Genomic DNA, 18,479 nt, shown 5'->3' with positions numbered 1-18,479 from the left:
GAGAACCTCAGCGTCTTCATCTCCTCCACTTCTAGCTCCGCCTCCTTTCTACTCCTCAGAGCCACTGTCTCTAAGCCGTCCATCATGGCTGTCCTCACCACTGTCTCTAAGCCGTCCATCATGGCTGTCCTCACCACCGTCTTGTAGACCTGTCCCTTCCTCCTCTCTGACTCTCTCCTATCACAGAGCACACCTGATACTTTCCTCCAGCCGTTCCAGCCCGCCTGCACACGATTCTTCACCTCCTTTCCACATTCTCTCCATCACTCTGCTCTGTTGACCCGAGGTACCTGAAGTCCTCTAGCTTCTTTATGTCTATTCCTTCACTGTCCCCCCTGGGACCTTCTTTTTTACACACATGTACTCTCTTTTACTCCTGCTCACCTTCATCCCTCTCTTTTCTAGAGCAGACCTTCACTTCTCTAGATTCTCCTCTACCTGCTCCCTGCTCTCACTGCAGATCACAATATCATCTGCAAACATCATATTCCAAGCAGGAAAGGTGTGAAATATATTGAAGATATTTTACCTGTGTCGAATTACGTCAGCTAGACGTAAATGTTTAAGGATGTTTCGTCTCTCATCCAAGAAGCGTCTTCTGTCTACGCCAGTGAATAGTTTCAGTTGTTAAACTCAGTGAAACTGCTTGGCTCTCAGCGTTTCCGTAGTGTAGTGGTTATCACGTTCGCCTCACACGCGAAAGGTCCCCGGTTCGAAACCGGGCGGAAACATTTATTATCCTTAACTGAAAAAAACTAAAATATAAATATGAAATGAAAACTCATCTGAATCTGCTATTTTATAACATGCCTCCAAATATTTCTGACCCCTTTTCTCGGCTTAAATTCGGTTAAGTTACATTATGAGGAAGTGACGTCAGACTTACATGTCTTTTGTCCTACGTCCGTTTCCGTAGTGTAGTGGTTATCACGTTCGCCTCACACGCGAAAGGTCCCCGGTTCGAAACCGGGCGGAAACACTTATTATCCTTGACTGAAAAAAACTAAAATATAAATATGAAATGAAAACTCATCTGAATCTGCTATTTTATAACATGTCTCCAAATATTTCTGACCCCTTTTCTCGGCTTAAATTCGGTTAAGTTACATTATGAGGAAGTGACGTCAGACTTACATGTCTTTTGTCCTACGTCCGTTTCCGTAGTGTAGTGGTTATCACGTTCGCCTCACACGCGAAAGGTCCCCGGTTCGAAACCGGGCGGAAACATTTATTATCCTTAACTGAAAAAAACTAAAATATAAATGTGAAATGAAAACTCATCTGAATCTGCTATTTTATAACATGCCTCCAAATATTTCTGACCCCTTTTCTCGGCTTAAATTCGGTTAAGTTACATTATGAGGAAGTGACGTCAGACTTACATGTCTTTTGTCCTACGTCCGTTTCCGTAGTGTAGTGGTTATCACGTTCGCCTCACACGCGAAAGGTCCCCGGTTCGAAACCGGGCGGAAACACTTATTATCCTTGACTGAAAAAAACTAAAATATAAATATGAAATGAAAACTCATCTGAATCTGCTATTTTATAACATGTCTCCAAATATTTCTGACCCCTTTTCTCGGCTTAAATTCGGTTAAGTTATATTATGAGGAAGTGACGTCAGACTTACATGTCTTTTGTCCTACGTCCGTTTCCGTAGTGTAGTGGTTATCACGTTCGCCTCACACGCGAAAGGTCCCCGGTTCGAAACCGGGCGGAAACATTTATTATCCTTGACTGAAAAAAACTAAAATATAAATGTGAAATGAAAACTCATCAGAATCTGCTATTTTATAACATGCCTCCAAATATTTCTGACCCCTTTTCTCGGCTTAAGTTCGGTCAAGTTACATTATGAGGAAGTGACGTCAGACTTGCATGTTTTTTGTCACTTTCCAAGACCTCCTGATGACGAAGCGTGAACGCCTCCGTCCAGACCGGAACTATTCTGCGTTCCGAGTGTTTCTCCTCCGGACCGATTTGTAGGACGGACAATGATGAACAACATTGTGGTTCAGCATTCAGTGGTTCTCCATGAAGGGATAATTCGGGATTAATAAATCATTGGAATGAAGAGTCGGACAAATCACGGGGCGGTTAAAACGTCCCACAGACGACCCCGGTTTGCAGTGGTGGAATCACCCGGCCTCCTGAAGCCGCTGCCCCGTCAGGGTCACGCCTTACTAGCGGCGTTAACCTTCAGACACGCCCCACAACGATTTACCGGTTCACGGCAGGTTCTCAGAGCGCCGGCTTCGACGCTTGCATTAACGGAGGCCGAAACAGAAACGTTAACATTTGGTTTCACAAAATGTTTCCGCCCGGTCTCGAACCGGGGACCTTTCGCGTGTTAGGCGAACGTGATAACCACTACACTACGGAAACCTTGGCTGTGCAGGTCAGATTAATGCCTTATATTGGACGGTACACTTCTCCACAGGAACTTCTCTCCTCTGGTTGGTTTGTTTGTTTCAGGGATGCCTTCACGGACAGACGGCAATAAACCAGAGAGCCAATTAAAAATGAGAAAAAAAAGTGTTTATTACAATAATTTATCCAACTGATACATCAAAGAGAATCTAGCATGTCAACGTCTACGGTTGCTAATTTATCTATTGATCCTCCCGCTAGGTTCACTCTAAATGTATTGATATTTATACCCCAGTTGTTAATATTATAATAATAATAATACAGAATTAGCTTGTGTCATATTTATAATTTTAATTAAAAAAAATTAAATATGAAACTTGCTAACTTGTATGAGGAGAAATGATGAAAATCTAAAACAGCTATTTGTCGTGTTTTGAATTGAAACACGTTTGAGCTGCACGAACTTCAACATCTCGCAGTCTGACTTCTTTCCAACTTGAAAGACTCTCCTGATATATTTTTGGTTAGAGGATTCTCAACTTCTTCAGATCTTTTGACAGGAAGCTTCTCCTCTTTCTCTCAGAGCTGAGAGAGCGAGATGAGATGTTCTACCAAAATAAGAGTCTGGCTCTAGGCGAAGAACACTTCTGAATCCTCCTTGTTTTGGTCTGGAGCTCCGACTGACTGGTTGTTGTTGTTTGTTTTGGGGGGGTTTTTTGGGGGGGGGGGGGGTCTGGCGGTCCCTGCAGGAGAGTTGAGCAGCAGAGCATCAGTGACTCTTCTTGGACGAGCCGAAGCCTGAGAAACCCATGACAGCCGCCATCTCATCGTCTTCCTCAAAGTCCACGTCGTCCTCCGCCCGACGCTTCCTCTCCTTCAGCTTCTCCTTCTTGTAGGCTTTCGCCTTCTCCTCCTGACAGACAGCAGGAAATGTTTCAGGAACCCAGCAGCTGTGTGTGTGTGTGCGTGCGCGTGCGTGTGTGTGCAGTTACATCATTTTACACACTTCCTGTGCAGAAGGCTAAGGCATGATTAGCAGTTTTAAAGTAAGGATTCACAGATCTCTGCTGCACAAATGTAGATTATTCTGTTTTTAATGTTTCTCACACTAAATAATAAAATAATTCACAGGAGTTAACCCTTTAAATCTACTGCTAATACAGTAAAACATTGCAAGTCCGTGCAATGCAGCAGGACTTAATCCTGTATATCGCCATGGTTACTTATGCAAGAACTGTACTAGAAATAATATCAAACGACTTTAAACTTTAAATGATGTGCTGATTAATGTTAAAACTTGGTGCATGAATTATCAGATCACAAAAAGACTTCCTGAAGAATCTGCTTGTTTTTTCCCTCTACATCCTGTTGTCCTCGCGCCTCACTGTGATTGGTCCTGCCGTTTCACATTGGCGTTTACGGGCCTCATCCAACACTTCCCGACAGCCTCGTCGGTCTCCTCACCTCCTCCCGCAGCTCCTTCATGCGCTCCTCAAAGTCGTACTCCTTCTGCTTCTCCTCCATCTTCTTCTTGTTCACCTCGAAGCGCTTCTTCACCTGATCCAGAGACGAGCGTTCGACTCGCATCGACATTCCCAAGTTCCTCTGGTCTGCTCGCACACACGCGCACACACACACACACACACACACACACACACACACACACACACAAACACAAACACAAACACGCCGTAAAGCAAACGTCAGCATCAACTGGGTTTGATGAGTCGCTCCATCGGCGTAAACGCACGCTTCTTTCCGTTGATGTGATCCAGGAAGTTGATGGAGTCTTTGACCACACAGTCACAGACGTTACAGTAGTACCTGAAGAAGAAGACGACAGCCAATCAGGTGCGTGCGGTAAAGCTTTCATACGTTAGCAGTTTTAAATAAATCTGATGACCAAGACATGAAGAAGAAGAACACGATCCGGTTCTGGAGCGAGGACGAGGAGGAGGAGACGCTTCATACCCGCCCATCTCAGCCTGAGGAGTGGTCTTTGTGATGACGATGGTCTTCCCCAGCTTGGACTCCAGATCCACTTTGTAGTCTCTGTGGCGCAGGAGGTCCCGCTTGATCGGCGGAGCGGTTTTCCCTGAGGGGGGAGAGTCGTCTTCCAGTCAATGATGATAAAGTAAATAGAATTTCATTCGACAAGCATGAACAGGGAAAGAACAGAGGATAACAAAAACGGAGGAAAAGTGAATATGAGAAAGAAAAGAACCATCTTACCATCCCTCCTATCTTTATCTCTCTCCTCAACAAGTCGTTTCTGAGCAAGATTTTCATACTCGTCTTTGTCCCACTTCCGGCGGAAGTCATTCTTACTGGACTGGAAGGAAAGAGAAGAAGGAAAAGGCCTCAGTCGCGTGAACGGTTCTGCCCCGGAGTTCGCTGCAGCGCCACGTCACAGTGTGTCAACATACTTTGTTTTCTGTCTTGTATTTCTTAATGTGCTTCGTGTTTTACTTCATAAAACCTCCGCTCGGATTACTTGAAAATATGAAATTAACCTTTTTAACTCATGCTGCTGCAACATTATTAGTCATTAGATAATTATTAATAATATTAGTTATTATAATAATGATCCTCCTCGTGGTCGATGTCAGTTATCACCGCTTCAGATCGCAGAGTGTTTTGTGTTCATGACGTTTGACGCTTCTGCCGAGAAGCGATCAGGCTGGTCGCTCTGCTTGCGGGATAAACGGTAACACTTATCGATCTTAAACCGTTTCAGCGCGTAGAAACCGACCGGACACGAAGATGAGAACTCCTAAACCATCGCGGCAACTAGAAGAATACACCACTGAAGTTAAAAATAAGACCGTAAACAGCTAGCTAGCTAAACACCGATCCAGCCTGGCTGCTGTTCGGTCTGAGCTGTTTGATGACGTAATTAACGGGAAGAATTGTGCATAAAACAAAAGCTGCATGACAATGTATTCAATTAAATGATCAAATTATCTAGAATCGGGAGCTTACCCCACTGCCCGACGCCATCTTGTTTACTTAGTGACGGAATACGGCTGTCGTAAACTCAGAGTTTATGGTTACTGCCGGTGAACACCGCCGCCTGCTGGAGCGGAGCGGCAATGGCGGAAATAAAAACGAAATCAATTCCACTGTTTATCCAGAATTCATTGTTTCATACTTCAAAACAAACAACAACAACAACTAAACAATAATAACAATGAACACCAAATATGTAGCAGAGGAAGAAAAGTCGCACTTTACTTCACTAGACGGTGAACGAGACCGGTGAGCTTTGGGCTGGCCCGGTAAAGGAAGAAGAGAAGGGTTTAAATATCTGAATGAATGAATGAATAAAGGAATAAATGTTATTCCGGTTCACTTTTCAATAAGACAGAGACAAAGGACAATATTTCAAAGGCTTTGTAACCCTGATAAACTGAAAGAGACTGAAGTAAATGCATATTTGGCGCCGCCCCTCTTTTCTTATAATAACATTTTAACATAACTCTACCTCACAAGAATTTATTTAGGATCCGATCCAGATTGTGTATACTGTCGCGATCTGGATTTTCCTATTTACATAAAATTGAGACTTAAAAAAAAACATATCACCGGACCGAACCTCTTTAAAAAACATACGTTCATTTCACTCACCAAAAGTCCAGTCATAAAGGGGTCAGATATGAACTATCATGTAAAATGTGTTCTGGATCGGATCCGGAATGAGGTCAGGAAATAATATTTAATTTTAACACTGAAAACTTATTTACGGATTCAAAAATCAGTTAAAAATACACATAAACTCTGATTCACTTTAACTTTTCATGTTTGGTGAAAATGATACAAAGAACAATCTAGAACCTTTTGGTGCTGATCCAGATCACCGTGTGGACGGAGTAGATCAGGAGGGGAACGAGCTGCTCGGCGGAGGTCTGCGCTCTCTGAGCGCTTTTCTAGTTTACATTTTTTACTTTTATATTTCTAATTTCCTGGAGGATCTAATATTTAGTATTAGTAGTATTAGTATTTGCAGAGGTTCTTCCTTCACAAATGTCGCTCACTCCGGAAGGTGAAGAGTGACGTCACGAATAACTAATGAGCAATCAGATGTACCTGGAAGGAAGGCGGAGTTAGTGGTCTTTTGACAGTTGATTGGCTGTGTGATTTGAGCTCATCATCCTATGGAGAAAACTATGGGGAGTTTGAGGCAGTAGGCCCCGCCCCCCCGCCAGGTGCGGCTCTTTAAAAAACCTGCAAGGTGGCGTCATGGCGTCAGTCCCTCACGAGGAGAAGGCGCCAATCTTCACCTGCAGAAAATGTCCACCAGCGGAGTCGAAGCGGCCCAAAGCCCGCTGCTGTCCCACAGGTAACGGTCCGGGGGGACGTTTAGCCGTTTGCTGACGCTGCGTTCAGAGACGGTTTACGGTCCAGAGTTCATTTCAGGCTCTGGACTTCAGCCATTTTGACGTCACGGTCTCTACAGACGGTTCAGGAGAATCATCAATTTAAGGACGATTTAAATAACACTGCGACAGATTAGACTTCCTGCTGCAGGGTTTTCACAGTAAAAGCATTCCGTCTAAAAATACGTTTGCGGTTTTTGATATGAAGGCGAAACCGGAAGTGTCGACCTAATATTTAGCTTTGCTAAACCTTTTCTCTCAATGAGTTAGAGCGGTGTCTGTGTTTTAGATTACGATGATTCCATTTATCTTTGCTCTGATAATCCGTTGACCATCTTAGAAAAATAGTTTAAAATGTAATTTGCCAAAAGAACAATGTTTTCTACATTTATTTCATTAATCTATTTGCAGTGAAAGTGAGATTTCTTTTCAAAGGCAACTCTGACCAGTTATTTTTGAAGTGATAATGAATTTTAAGATGCTATCTAGGACTTGATGTCCTGTTTCGAACCCTAAAAGCCTTTAGATCACAAATCTTGAGGGTTAATCCTGGACTTTTGACTGTGAGGTTTTTTTTTATTCACGTAGAGTAACATTTATTTTTTGGGGTGGAAGCTGATGGGACGTCAAGCACTGTTGGCATTTGTCTGTTCCTGGGCGGCCGATTTGAGCTGCTCTACGGCGGTCCTCTCCTTCAGAAAATCACGGGCTGTCCCGTCAGGCTGTCCCGTCAGGCTGTCCCGTCAGGCTGTCCCGTCGGGCTGTCCCACCGCGGGTGGGTCTCTAACGACCCCGCGGTGCTTCTGCCCGGTGACATCAAGGCGTCGGCAGCATTTCCGGATCTTCTGCTGCACTATTTCACCCTTCCATTTGTTTGACCTTTCGCACGAGCGCCCCGGCCTCTCCCGCCACGACCCGAGGTAACCTTGTCTACCGCCAGCTTCTGTTTCAGCCCGTGGTCCTGCGTTTGTGTGAAGGACTGGTCGGCGGCCTTGTGGAACGGCCTCCCCGACCCGGCGCTGGCCTCCGCCGGACGCTCCAACTCCTCCGGGCGCCCCACGCCGGAGCCGTGGCTCCTCCCCGGTTGCAGCTCTGTGTTTGACAGTCTGGTCAGGTGAGCAGCACACCTGCAGTCCCCGGGGTCACAACGCTGTCTTGCTCTGTCCCTTCCAGAGCTTTGCCTCCTTGTCCTTGCAGTAACGCCTCTCCGGTCCCGTCTCAGCCTGCCAGCGGCCTGAGGGGACGAGACCGAGCCGCCAGCAACAAGCCCCGCAGGTTCGGCTGCGTCGCTTCTTTGGGTTTATAATGTTTTACTAAAGAAATGTAACCTAAAATTAAATGGGCAACCAAAACTGTCTGTCAGGCCGTCCATCCTGGAGCGGTGTATCCTCAAAGCGTCCACCAGCAGCGTGGCTGTGGGGACGGACGACCTGGACGGCAAGAGGTCGGTGCTCCAAAAACTAAACTAACTAAATATAAACTTTATTTAAATACAGGAACTTCATGCGATGCGATAAAAGGACACGCAAATGTCTGAGACAGTCAGATGTCTGTGCATTTCACTGACGCCATTGTGGACCGCCGTGTCCCTGCAGGCCTTCGTTGGGACGCTTCCCTCGCCTCCAGGACCCGGCCAACACCGAGAGCAACGCCGCCGTTCTGAAGCGCCGCCAGAAACAGATTCAATACGGGAAGAACACCGCCGGCTACCAGAACTACCTGCTGCAGGTCCCCAGGTGAGACCGTGAAACCTCCCTTCTCGTCCCCGGCCCGACCCGAGACAGGCTTCTGACCTGTCCTCTCTCCCTCAGACACCTGAGGGATCCGAAGTTCCACCCCTCCACTCCGAACAAGTACAGGAAGTACAGCCGGCGCTCCTGGGACATGCAGGTGCGTCTGTGGCGGCGAGCTCTGCACCTGTGGGACCCTCCGACCGACGGCCAGGCGGACCCCGCTGACGCTCAGGACCCGATGGACAAACTGTACGTCTTTGTCCCTGTTGACCGTTTCACCAGCGACTGACCGCCGGATGGTTTCTGACTCGCGATGAGCTCCTGATATCGGCGTCCTCGGATGAGAAGCATAGCTGACGAAACGTTTAGTTTCTTCTTGGTTTCCAGACAGAGCCAGCTGGCGAGTTTGACCTCTGACCTGTGCGAAGATGGGAGAGATGCGCGGAGGGCGAGCGAGGCTCCGGAAGGCTCTCCAGCCTCCTGCGTGTTTCGTCCGGCGGCCGAGACGCCGCTGGCGTTTCCTGGACCTTGGAGTTGCCCCCTCTCGCCTGTAGGCGGTGACGAAATGACGCTCGCCGTCCAGTCGCTGCCGTTGTTTACTGTTGTCTCTTCCCGTCAGAGCGACGGAGGTCTCGTGTCCCTCCATCCTCCTCCTGGCCTGAGCTGCTCCATTGGCAATCAATTTTCCACTAGTAATGGTATAGCTGACTGGCTCCGCCTCCTGCTGGAGGCCGATGACTCCCGTGATGATGTCACAGGTCAGTGGTTCCATGACTCCAGAATTCTTGTCGAAATGAAACGCTGACTAATGAGGATCCCTCAAATTAAGATTTGGTCAAAGTCTTTGCTGTTAGGCTCCGCCTTCTCTGGTCCTGCTGCTCTCAGGTCTTCTCTCTTGTAGATTTGGGCTCTGATGACCAGCAGGTTCCGGTTTTTTCTGACCAGCTGTTGTGGAATCCGTACTAGTGGTCGACTCTCCACCGGTCCAGAAAGGGTTCCGGCCGGGCAACGTCTTTAACTGCCCGATCATCTTCATCATCATCATCCAAGTGTGATGCGACGTCTTCAACTGGACTTTGTGTAATCTATTGATCCTCAGTGTTTGGCTCTAGAGCGCATGTCTTTTTTAAGGTGGTCGACATCAGGGACGCGACGGGTCCTTGAGACAGCTGGACATCGAGCAGCCTATTATTGTTCGCACGGCGTGTGTTTGTTAAACTGCATCACCTCACATCCGGTTTCACTTTGACGATCCTGCACTGAAGGAAAGCTTAAACTTTTTTAAATTCACTTTTAGACTGGTAGTCCTCACTTTGGTCCACCGTCACTCTCATGCTCCAGCTGCTGTGTGTACCTTGGTGTTTTTTCTAAAAAACTACTTAACGGAGGGGAGGGGGGCTGGCTGTTGCTTTGCGTAGTTTTCTTTTACTTTGTTTCTCAAATTGTCATTTTGAATATTGAGTAAAGCTGAAAAATGTAATAAAGATGGAAAATAAAGTCTTCAAAATAAAATAAAAAATGGAGCAGTTTCATCTTCATTACAGGAGGGTGGGGGGGCGGGGACCAGACCATTACAGCACAAAGTCCAGCTTGGTCTGTGGCTGTACGAGTGAAGTTTAAGACCAGCAGGCATTTATTGGTGGGATTTGGTTAATATGAGAAGTGATTTGGGGAATGTATCCTAGTGAACAATTCACTGACCGAGCGTTTTGAGACAAAAGAGGGACGCTGTCCTGCAGCATCTGTTTGCTATTTTGTCCAAAACCGTTACAGATATTTCATATAAGTGTCTGGGAACTGCGATAACTTGTGGAAAAGGCGTATAATACGTGATCTTTAAAACCACGTTTCTAGACTTCTGACGTCCCACGTTAAAAAACGCCTGGATCCTGATCCCGTTCCGTCCGGGACGCCAGCGTGGGGTTGGGTGAGGGGAAGGGGCTCCTCCGTCCACACGTCAGATCAGGTTCTGCCACCTCAACATCCCGACCATTAAACTAGAAACGCAGAATCGATCAATAAAGCGCATCAGGGCGCACGTCAGTCGCTGTCAAACAACAACTCCCGATATTCTTGAGTATCTCAGGGACTTTTTAAAAATATTTTATTTTAGATTTAACGCATTTTAATTATTTATTTCAGGCGTTCTATATATAAAAAAAAAATCGTTTCTGGATTGAGTGAAGATGATAAAAATAAAAGGAGCAGCAGGTGCTGCGATGAGGTGAAGCCCCGCCCCTCCTGGCACCGTAAACGTTATTTATGAAGCCCACCGCGCACGGGCGTGCGCGCTTACATTCGTTATTGTTATGCATTCATCATTACGCCGCGTTGGACATTATTAGTAACCGATGCTCGGCCCGTCCCGGACGCTGCAGCGGCCGGTGTGCGCGTTTCGCTGCGGGCTTTAAGTCATTGTGGTCGGTCTAGTGCTGACAGCGGCCGCCTTCATTCTGCTGGGTCGATACTCCGCCGCTGCCCGCCCGCCTGCCCGCCTCCCCCCGGAGCCGCTTCACCCTGCTGTCCGGTAAGGTAAGCGCTCCGCCCGCCGGAGAGGAGATAAATCAAGCCTGCTTGTTTCTGCGAGCTGATCTGGGTCGAGCCGTCCTGCAGCATCCCGCACGCTGCTTAAGGGGCTCGCAGGCCGGTCGGATGTTGTTTTCCTTCATCGCTGGAATAATCCCGTTATGGCGCTGGCTGTAGTTTTTAATTTTATCTTGAAACAGATTTGAGATATATTCTGAAACATGCTGTCTCGGTTAAAGTCGAGAGGAGGGACGGACGCCGGAGAACGTCCCTCTGAAATGGCTTGTTTTCGGAATCACTGCGGCTAACGCTGGGCAGGTCAGCTAGCTAGCTCCCGTTAGCTCCCGTTAGCTCCCGCTAGCTCCCGTTAGCTCCCTGGTGCCCCCTGACGCGGGCTGGCGGCCAGTGTCGCTGCCTGCTAGCCCCGCAGACCCCCCCCCCGAACACACCCGTCTGAGCAGGAGACCCTGCGAGGCCGTGAACGGAAACGTGAACGGTTTGTTCAAGCCAACCGGAAGACCGAGTGCGATTTGCCGACCTTGACGGTAATAACGAGATGACATTTTATTTATAGCGAGCTCGCGTAGCTGGCGGAGCGTTGTGTTGTGCTGCACGGCGCCGCGCCGCGCCGCTAGCCCGCCCGTCGACGCAACCCTGAGATGGTGGATGCTTTCACGGAGACATTATCACATTAACGCTGCATTCAAATGGCACGTCGACTTATCGGACCGTGTGTGTGTGTGCGTGTTAGCATGTCTGATTGAAAACAATGGGGTCTGTTAGCCACGAGCTAGCAGCAGCCGGAGATGCCCAGCGGCCTCAAGTCAGTCCGGCATCGGTGACGCGGCTCAGCTCGGGCTGGACGTTGCCGGGGACAGTCTGTCAACCCGGAATCCGGGGCCCCCGAGCTCTCCGTGGCCTCCGACCTCTCCGTGGCCCCCGAGCTCTCCGTGGCCTCCGACCTCTCCGGGGCCCCCGAGCTCTCCGTGGCCCCCGACCTCTCCGGGGCCCCCGCCCTCTCCGTGGCCCCCGAGCTCTCCGTGGCCCCCGACCTCTCCGGGGCCCCCGCCCTCTCCGTGGCCTCCGACCTCTCCGTGGCCCCCGAGCTCTCCGTGGCCTCCGACCTCTCCGGGGCCCCCGAGCTCTCCGTGGCCTCCGACCTCTCCGGGGCCCCCGAGCTCTCCGTGGCCTCCGACCTCTCCGGGCCCCCCGACCTCTCCGGGCCCCCCGAGCTCTCCGTGGCTCCCGACCTCTCTGGGGCCCCCGAGCTCTCCGGGGCCCCCGAGCTCTCCGGGGCCCCCGAGCTCTCCGTGGCCCCCCGAGCATCTTGAGTTTAGAAAGCTTTATAGGAACCAGTTTACTGACTGTATGTAGGTGGAAGTCAGTCAGATCAGCTGCAATGATCAGATGTTACTGTGTGTGTGTGTGTGTGTGTGTGTGTGTGTGTGTGTGATAGCGATGGGGAGCATCCAAATTTGACTAATTAAGGCGTCAAGGCAGCACAGGTGTGTTTGTATGTGTTCAGGTTGTTAGTTGGAATAAAGAATGGTATTGATAGAATTTTGGTTTCCAAAAAAATTGCAATTCAATGAGCAACTTTTGAGATTTGTGCTTCACGTTTCAGGAGAAAATGCTGATTCCATTTATTTTATAGTTGGACATTAGCATGTTGGAGAAGCTTACGGTAGCGGTAGAAGCTACCAACCTTTCCATTTTGTTTTGTTTCAAAATAAGAGATGCTACAGTAACAGCTGCCTAATCAATAATGCTGCACTAGCGGTTAGTGTTAGCATTATCTTAGCTGATGCTCTTTTTTTTAAACTTTTGACAGTTGGTGTTTTCTACTAGATTAATAGTTAAAATGTGAGTTTACGAGGTCAAATGTTTCTCTCCTTTTACAGGTGGGTTGCCAAGGGCAACGGCTGACTGAGGATGGCTTTGTGATATAGTGGGCGGGGCTTCCTTGCCCTTAGCTGGTGAGGAGGAGGAGTCTGTGCCTATAGCCCCTCCCCTGAACCTGCTGTGACGGACCAAACGGACGTGGCTCTCCCCTCCTTCCTCAACCTTTTTTCTCTCTGCCCCTCTCTTCTCCATCTCTTCTTCCTCTTCCTCCTCCCCCCATCTCCTCCCTTCCTCCCTCCCCCATCTCACCCCTGTCCCACTGCCACCATGCAGTGGTTACGTTGCTTGTGGAGAGCCTGAGGAAGCAGATTCTGGAAGGCAACCCTGATCAGCCAGGGGACTGTTACCCGGTGAGTCGTCGTCCCCCCCCCCCGCGGCCCCCACCTTTTTCTATTCCACCTTTTCACTGTAGATTATTGAACTTTTAACCAGCCCGGGTGTGGAACCTCGAGTTGACGCCGTACTTGTCTGAAATGGGTTACTTTAGCCTCCACAGACTTCAACCTTGAATTGAGTTCTTGCTTCACTATTTGCTAAAATAATGATAGATGAGTAACTTTCAAAAAGCAGATCAGCCACGCTTCATGGATATCTTATACTCCTCCTCGTCTTCGTTGACTTTCAGTCCCTGCTGGACCCGAGGGCTCTCGCAGAGCGCTGGCCCCCAGATGGCTTGATGCCTGGTGAGTGTTTCAGATTTCATTCTAAATGACTTCATCTCTCTCTCAAAGATTATCTTTGATGTTCTGTAATTGAATAATAGCTTTAAGATAGTGTTACGGTAATTAGGACATTTTCTTTCCTAAACTTGGACTCGCGGGAGAAAGATAAAGGGCAGCCGCATCTAACTCTGTCCAGCAGGGTTGGAGATGTTCTGACCTTTGGAATAGCAGCAGTTTTAGCCGACATGAATTAGCAAAGTTCCCACAATGTCCATGAACATCTCAAAGAACGCTGGACAGAATTCAGGAACACGTCTTAGTTTCTCCAGGTCCAGGTGCCTCCTTTAGATATTTTGGTTTCATATGTTAGCTCAATTTAGATTGTTTGCTTTCCATGTTTATACAAATTCTGATAAAATGATATTTTAACAAGTGGAAAAACGGCTGGACCTGACGTGGGTTATGCAGTAGTCCCTCATTTTCCGCGGGGGTTACGTTCCAAAAACAACCCGCAATAAGTGAAATCCGCAATGTAGTGATCTTTATTTTTATTTAGTTATTATACATGTACATAAATGTTTTATGGCTGTAAAACCCCTCACCACACACTTTATACACTTTTAGCAGTCAGGCATTCATCTAAATAGATTGTTTCAGTATTATAGAATGAAACCAAAGATCAGAACCTTTTCAGAACGAAACATTTGTTTGAGAAATAAAAATATATAGAAAGTACAGTAAATGTTTTCCTGTTAATAATGTTAAGGCGTGCAGGTCGAGGGAAGAGCCGCTTGGAGTGCAAAAGAACAAATATTCTACTCGTGCTGTCTTTAGCCTCTCATGCTGCTTTACTGGATAGCTTAGCACAGCAGCGCGGCTACATGTATCAACAGGAAGAAACGATACCCATAAGGGACGTCACGTTTATGCTCCTACAAAATAAAAGCCTCTTTTTACACAGAGAATAAGAGCGCTATTAAACAAACGCATAACAAATTAACATGATAGCTTTTAGAAATAACGAATTTAATTTTAATGATCAACCCACGAGGTTGAACACATGAGAAATGATTAATAACGACTTGCGCGTATTTCACAGTTCCTCCGACCGCGCCTCTTCGTCATTGCGCCGCTTCAAGGCGCGTTCAAGTGCAAAAAACAAAAACCGGAAAAATTGCTTTAAAAATCCGCGAAGCAGCGAAGTCGCGGAAGATGAGCCGCGTTATATCGAGGGACGACTGTACTCAAATTTATGTTTCTTCTCAGAGAGCAGCTACTGGCAGCTCTGCCCTCCCTCCAAGTCTGGCCTACAGGGGGGGTTACTGAGCTCCAGTTTTCCACCTGGGCCTGTGCCCCTGGTGCCCCCAGATGCTCACCTACACGAGGGGGGTGACCCCCTGGACGGCATGCCCTCTCAGGCACAGCAGCACCGGCCCCTGGCTCCCAGCACCTCAGCATCCGAGTTGTCTCTCCCCGGGGCGCCTGCAGCTCTTCCTGGCCCCGCCCCGCCCCCTCCCCCTCCGCCGCCGCCTAAACGCCACTGCCGTTCCCTGTCGGTGCCCGAGGACCTGTCGCGCTGTCGCTACACCTGGCGGCCCAGCGCCTCACGGGTCTGGACTCCGGTTAGTCGTCAGCAGTGTCACGGGGGCGCGGGAGGAGGCATCGGAGGGGGAGGCGGCATAGGGCCAGGTGGGGGCGGGGCCTGTCCTCTCCGTGCTCCCAGCTCCTCCCTGAACTCTTCGCTGCACTCGTCATCCAGCCCCACCTTCTTCAGCCTGGCGCTTTCTCCAGACTCCCCCCTGCCCTGGAGCTTCCCCTGGGACCCCAGCGAGGCAGCGGCAGGGGGAGGAGCTTGCTGCTGCTTCTTCCCCTCCCCCTCATCCTGCTCCTCCTCGCCCTCGCCTCTCCACCCTCCTCCCCCTCCTCAGAGGCGTTTCTCCCTTTCGCCCGTCCTCATCAGAGACTCTGCGGCCTCCACGTTCCTGCCCCCGCCTCCCGTCCCGAGCCGAGCGGCGGCGACGGCGGCACCTCCACCGGGGTGTTCTGTCGGCGCAGCACGGGGGGGCCCGGTGCCCGCCTCGCCCTCTTCGGCCTGCAGCACACCTTCGTCCCTCCGCCGCAGCCTGCCGCCGCAGCTTCCACGATGCCACTCGCAGCCCTGCGACCTTCTGCTGCTCAAACCGGGTCTGAAGAGACGGCGCGACAACGACCGACCCTGCGCCCGACCCGTCCTGGATTTCGCCAAGATGACTCAGGTACCGAGACGTTTGCGATTCACTAAATAGTGAACACTGAGTCTGTGTTTGATTATTTAGTTTAATCAGATAACGGGTGACCTTTTTCTGATGTCCTGATGTTCTGATGTTCTGATGTCCTGTCCTCCCCCTGTCCTCCCCCCCGTCCTCCCCCTGTCCTCCCCGCAGACCCGCAGCGTCGACCCGCAGTGTTTGGAGCGTGGCGGCAGGCTGGTCTGCGGCGGCGGCGACGTCTGCAGGGGCATGGAGGCCTTCATGGGTGACTTCCGGGGCTCCTGCTCGCCGGCCGAGTGCCTGGGCCGCACCAGCATCGGCCCGCTGAGCGAGAGTGACGAGGAGTGCCGCGAGGATGATGATGATGATGATGACGACGATGGGGGAGAGGAGGCGGAGGAGCGAGAGGTGGCCCAGCAGACGGTGTTTGAGAGGGATTGTACAGAACTGGACTTGAATTTAATAGAAGAAAACTGACATATTTGTAAATGGAAGGCTGTTTTGAGTGTTTTTTTTTTTTTTTTTTTTTTATTTAGCTTTGTTTTGAAATGATCTGAACCCCCGCCCACTTCCTGGATCCATCATCTCAACACTCGCAATCAGCAAAGCTCTCAGGAACCACGCCTTCTCTCATTGGATGAGCCGGGGTTGACGACGACGGTGATGATCTGACTACCGCCGGTAACGACTCGGCGCCGCGGCGTCCTCCTGGAGGATCTCTGCCTGCGACGAGAGGAAACCTCCACGCTACGGGGTCCCGCTTAGCGCTGGCCGTCTGAAACTGAAACCCAGGACAGTCTGACGAGGGCGTCGCCTTGCAGCCACAACCTGACTCACTTGATTCGCGCGTCGTATTTGATGAGGCAGGAGAGGCTCCGATTGGCTGATCCGCCTCCGCTTTGATGGCAGGTTCCGTCTCCTCGTTTGGCTGGTTTGGTGATCACAATAGAAAAAAAAACGAGCCGGAAATGCGATCCGTGATCAAGTGTCTTGATTCATAGAGACATCATTTTTGGATTTTCCTTGGTTGGTGGCGATCAATAGTCTTCCGTAACTGGCGGCGATGATGCGTTTGGGTTCGCTGCTTGAGGCGTTGCCCCATCAGGCTGCGCTGAGGGCGGGTAGTCAATGATGCTGTTGTTCACCTGAGTGTTCACACATTCTCGTCATTGCAAAAACACGACACACACACGAGTGTGTGTGTGTGTGCGTGTGGTTAAACCCACCTGGTTGTCATGTGACTCGTGTCTACATTGAATCCTGATTCTGTTTCCAACGTGACGGTGAAATTGGTTCAGAGACGATGCGGTTGTTTTGTTTTTATTCATGTTCTTCATTCTCAAACGCCTCAGATTTGGAATAGTGAGATTAAACGTAAAAATATTAACAAGGTTTTTCATCCGAAACTAGAAAAGCACTCCGGGAGCGCAGACCTCCGCCGAGCTGCTCGTTCCCCTCCTGATTGGATTTACACCGTCCACATGGTGATCTGGATCATCATCAAAAGGTTCTGGATTGTTCCTGGTATCTTTATACACCAACCATGAAAAGTCAAAGTGTGATTACTTCGGATCTGAATACGACTGATGAACAGAACCTCCGGCTGGTGATTTTTTTAGAATTTTTATTATCCCACCCCTCAAAAGGTTCAGTGACGGTAGAATGAAACCTGGAGCTTTTCTCTGCAGCGCGTCCGCGTCGCTGGGGGCTGCGTTCATGACCACAGCTTGTTTTATAGGGGGGGGCTTTTGTACCGAACCGTACGTCACATTCCTGCTGATCCGTTTCACCTCCACCAGGTCAGGTTTGAGTTCCTTGTGTTCATTTCCATCACAGTCAGTCGTACAGAAAACGCTTCATTGGAAGCGTAGAGTGGAGGCCAGGCCACGAAAGTTCCAGACTCCAAACAAAAGGCAAATCGGAGCGCAAACTGGATCGTAAAATTTAACCCTGTGTTTCCATTCTGCAGAGCGCAGATGACCGACTGCCCTTGAATGCAGCACAATGGAAGCCATTCAGCACATTTAGAAAACAAAAATGTTTAAATGTCAGCTGTTGGATTAAATGTCTTTTGATTTTGACAGCGCTACTGTTAACTTCATGACGGCAGCGAGTTCACAGAGAAGGTTTTGTTTTGGTAAAGGGTTTAAAATTCAAATATGGAACTGCAATTTGTTTCCCAACATTTTTTGTTCACATCAAAAAACACGTCTGTATTTAAACTCTCATGAAGGAACAGCTCAACTTGGTGTTAACCTGGGAAGTCAGGATGTGGTTAGCCTAGCTTAGCATAAATGTTTAGCACCCAAAATGTTTCTTTTGTCTGTGTGTGAGAAATTATTCAATCGAATCAGGTTTTTTTTTACTATACCTGATAAACTGGGCTAACCCCATCCTGTATTAACAAACATGTTAGCATGATATTTATATGAGCATCAAGAGAATTATGCTAAGCTACATCTGAAAGCTAAGCTAGTTTGTTAGCATACAAATTTTAAATCTGAACTGAGACATTTTACGAGACTAAAGGAAAACATTTTTTTTTAATGACATTTTGTTGCGCACACACACACACACACTCCATCCATCCCTTCGGTTTGTTCATTTGTCACACTCAACATGAGCCTTAACTGAACATATTCTGTAAATCATAAATGTTAA

At 48.8% G+C, this 18,479-nt stretch overlaps 3 protein-coding genes and 6 non-coding genes across 9 annotated transcripts; 7 read left to right on the top strand and 2 right to left on the bottom strand.

Moving 5' to 3' along the window:
* The first annotated feature begins 658 nt into the window (after nt 1-658).
* On the top strand, nt 659-731 carry trnav-cac (transfer RNA valine (anticodon CAC)). The gene has a single exon. It is a non-coding gene; the product is annotated as a tRNA-Val (tRNA).
* Nucleotides 732-906: 175 nt separating this feature from the next.
* trnav-cac (transfer RNA valine (anticodon CAC)) lies at nt 907-979 on the top strand. The gene has a single exon. It is a non-coding gene; the product is annotated as a tRNA-Val (tRNA).
* A 175-nt stretch (nt 980-1,154) lies between these two features.
* Nucleotides 1,155-1,227, top strand: trnav-cac (transfer RNA valine (anticodon CAC)). The gene has a single exon. It is a non-coding gene; the product is annotated as a tRNA-Val (tRNA).
* Nucleotides 1,228-1,402: 175 nt separating this feature from the next.
* Nucleotides 1,403-1,475, top strand: trnav-cac (transfer RNA valine (anticodon CAC)). Its single transcript has one exon. It is a non-coding gene; the product is annotated as a tRNA-Val (tRNA).
* A 175-nt stretch (nt 1,476-1,650) lies between these two features.
* trnav-cac (transfer RNA valine (anticodon CAC)) lies at nt 1,651-1,723 on the top strand. The gene has a single exon. It is a non-coding gene; the product is annotated as a tRNA-Val (tRNA).
* Nucleotides 1,724-2,312: 589 nt separating this feature from the next.
* On the bottom strand, nt 2,313-2,385 carry trnav-aac (transfer RNA valine (anticodon AAC)). Its single transcript has one exon. It is a non-coding gene; the product is annotated as a tRNA-Val (tRNA).
* A 154-nt stretch (nt 2,386-2,539) lies between these two features.
* On the bottom strand, nt 2,540-5,375 carry zmat2 (zinc finger, matrin-type 2). Its single transcript, XM_068744674.1, has 6 exons — nt 5,353-5,375; nt 4,603-4,702; nt 4,342-4,465; nt 4,121-4,194; nt 3,835-3,980; nt 2,540-3,283 (listed from the first exon to the last, which is right to left on the bottom strand). The coding sequence occupies exons 1-6, from the start codon at nt 5,368-5,370 to the stop codon at nt 3,140-3,142; spliced, it is 606 nt and encodes a 201-aa protein (XP_068600775.1). The 5' UTR covers nt 5,371-5,375; the 3' UTR covers nt 2,540-3,139.
* Nucleotides 5,376-6,659: 1,284 nt separating this feature from the next.
* Nucleotides 6,660-9,445, top strand: slbp2 (stem-loop binding protein 2). The gene is made up of 9 exons (XM_068745034.1): nt 6,660-6,709; nt 7,687-7,860; nt 7,944-8,021; nt 8,110-8,190; nt 8,342-8,482; nt 8,558-8,728; nt 8,867-9,029; nt 9,099-9,237; nt 9,381-9,445. Exons 1-9 carry the CDS (start codon nt 6,660-6,662, stop codon nt 9,443-9,445), a joined length of 1,062 nt encoding a protein of 353 aa, XP_068601135.1.
* A 2,329-nt stretch (nt 9,446-11,774) lies between these two features.
* fam53c (family with sequence similarity 53 member C) lies at nt 11,775-16,371 on the top strand. The gene is made up of 5 exons (XM_068744240.1): nt 11,775-11,828; nt 11,884-12,315; nt 13,533-13,590; nt 14,836-15,824; nt 15,993-16,371. The coding sequence occupies exons 1-5, from the start codon at nt 11,775-11,777 to the stop codon at nt 16,293-16,295; spliced, it is 1,836 nt and encodes a 611-aa protein (XP_068600341.1). The 3' UTR covers nt 16,296-16,371.
* Nucleotides 16,372-18,479: the final 2,108 nt, after the last annotated feature.

Source organism: Brachionichthys hirsutus, chromosome 10 (assembly GCF_040956055.1).
Source record: "Brachionichthys hirsutus isolate HB-005 chromosome 10, CSIRO-AGI_Bhir_v1, whole genome shotgun sequence".
NCBI classification, from domain to species: domain Eukaryota; kingdom Metazoa; phylum Chordata; class Actinopteri; order Lophiiformes; family Brachionichthyidae; genus Brachionichthys; species Brachionichthys hirsutus.
The sequence above is the reverse complement of the archived record's forward strand: the minus strand, read 5'-3'. Positions and strand labels throughout refer to the sequence as shown.

Excerpts from the sequence above, each read along its gene's own strand:
- fam53c (XM_068744240.1), top strand. The coding sequence starts at position 11,775 with ATGGGGTCTGTTAGCCACGAGCTAGCAGCAGCCGGAGATGCCCAGCGG. Across the intron at positions 12,316-13,532 it reads CCGGGGCCCCCGAGCTCTCC|TCCCTGCTGGACCCGAGGGC; the intron begins GTGGCCCCCCGA and ends GTTGACTTTCAG. Across the intron at positions 13,591-14,835 it reads CCCAGATGGCTTGATGCCTG|AGAGCAGCTACTGGCAGCTC; the intron begins GTGAGTGTTTCA and ends GTTTCTTCTCAG.
- zmat2 (XM_068744674.1), bottom strand. Across the intron at positions 4,195-4,341 it reads CCTCAGGCTGAGATGGGCGG|GTACTACTGTAACGTCTGTG; the intron begins GTATGAAGCGTC and ends CTTCTTCTTCAG. Across the intron at positions 3,981-4,120 it reads TCACATCAACGGAAAGAAGC|ACCAGAGGAACTTGGGAATG; the intron begins GTGCGTTTACGC and ends GTGTGCGAGCAG.
- slbp2 (XM_068745034.1), top strand. The coding sequence starts at position 6,660 with ATGTCCACCAGCGGAGTCGAAGCGGCCCAAAGCCCGCTGCTGTCCCAC. Across the intron at positions 8,483-8,557 it reads TACCTGCTGCAGGTCCCCAG|ACACCTGAGGGATCCGAAGT; the intron begins GTGAGACCGTGA and ends TCTCTCCCTCAG. Across the intron at positions 9,238-9,380 it reads CTCCCGTGATGATGTCACAG|ATTTGGGCTCTGATGACCAG; the intron begins GTCAGTGGTTCC and ends TCTCTCTTGTAG.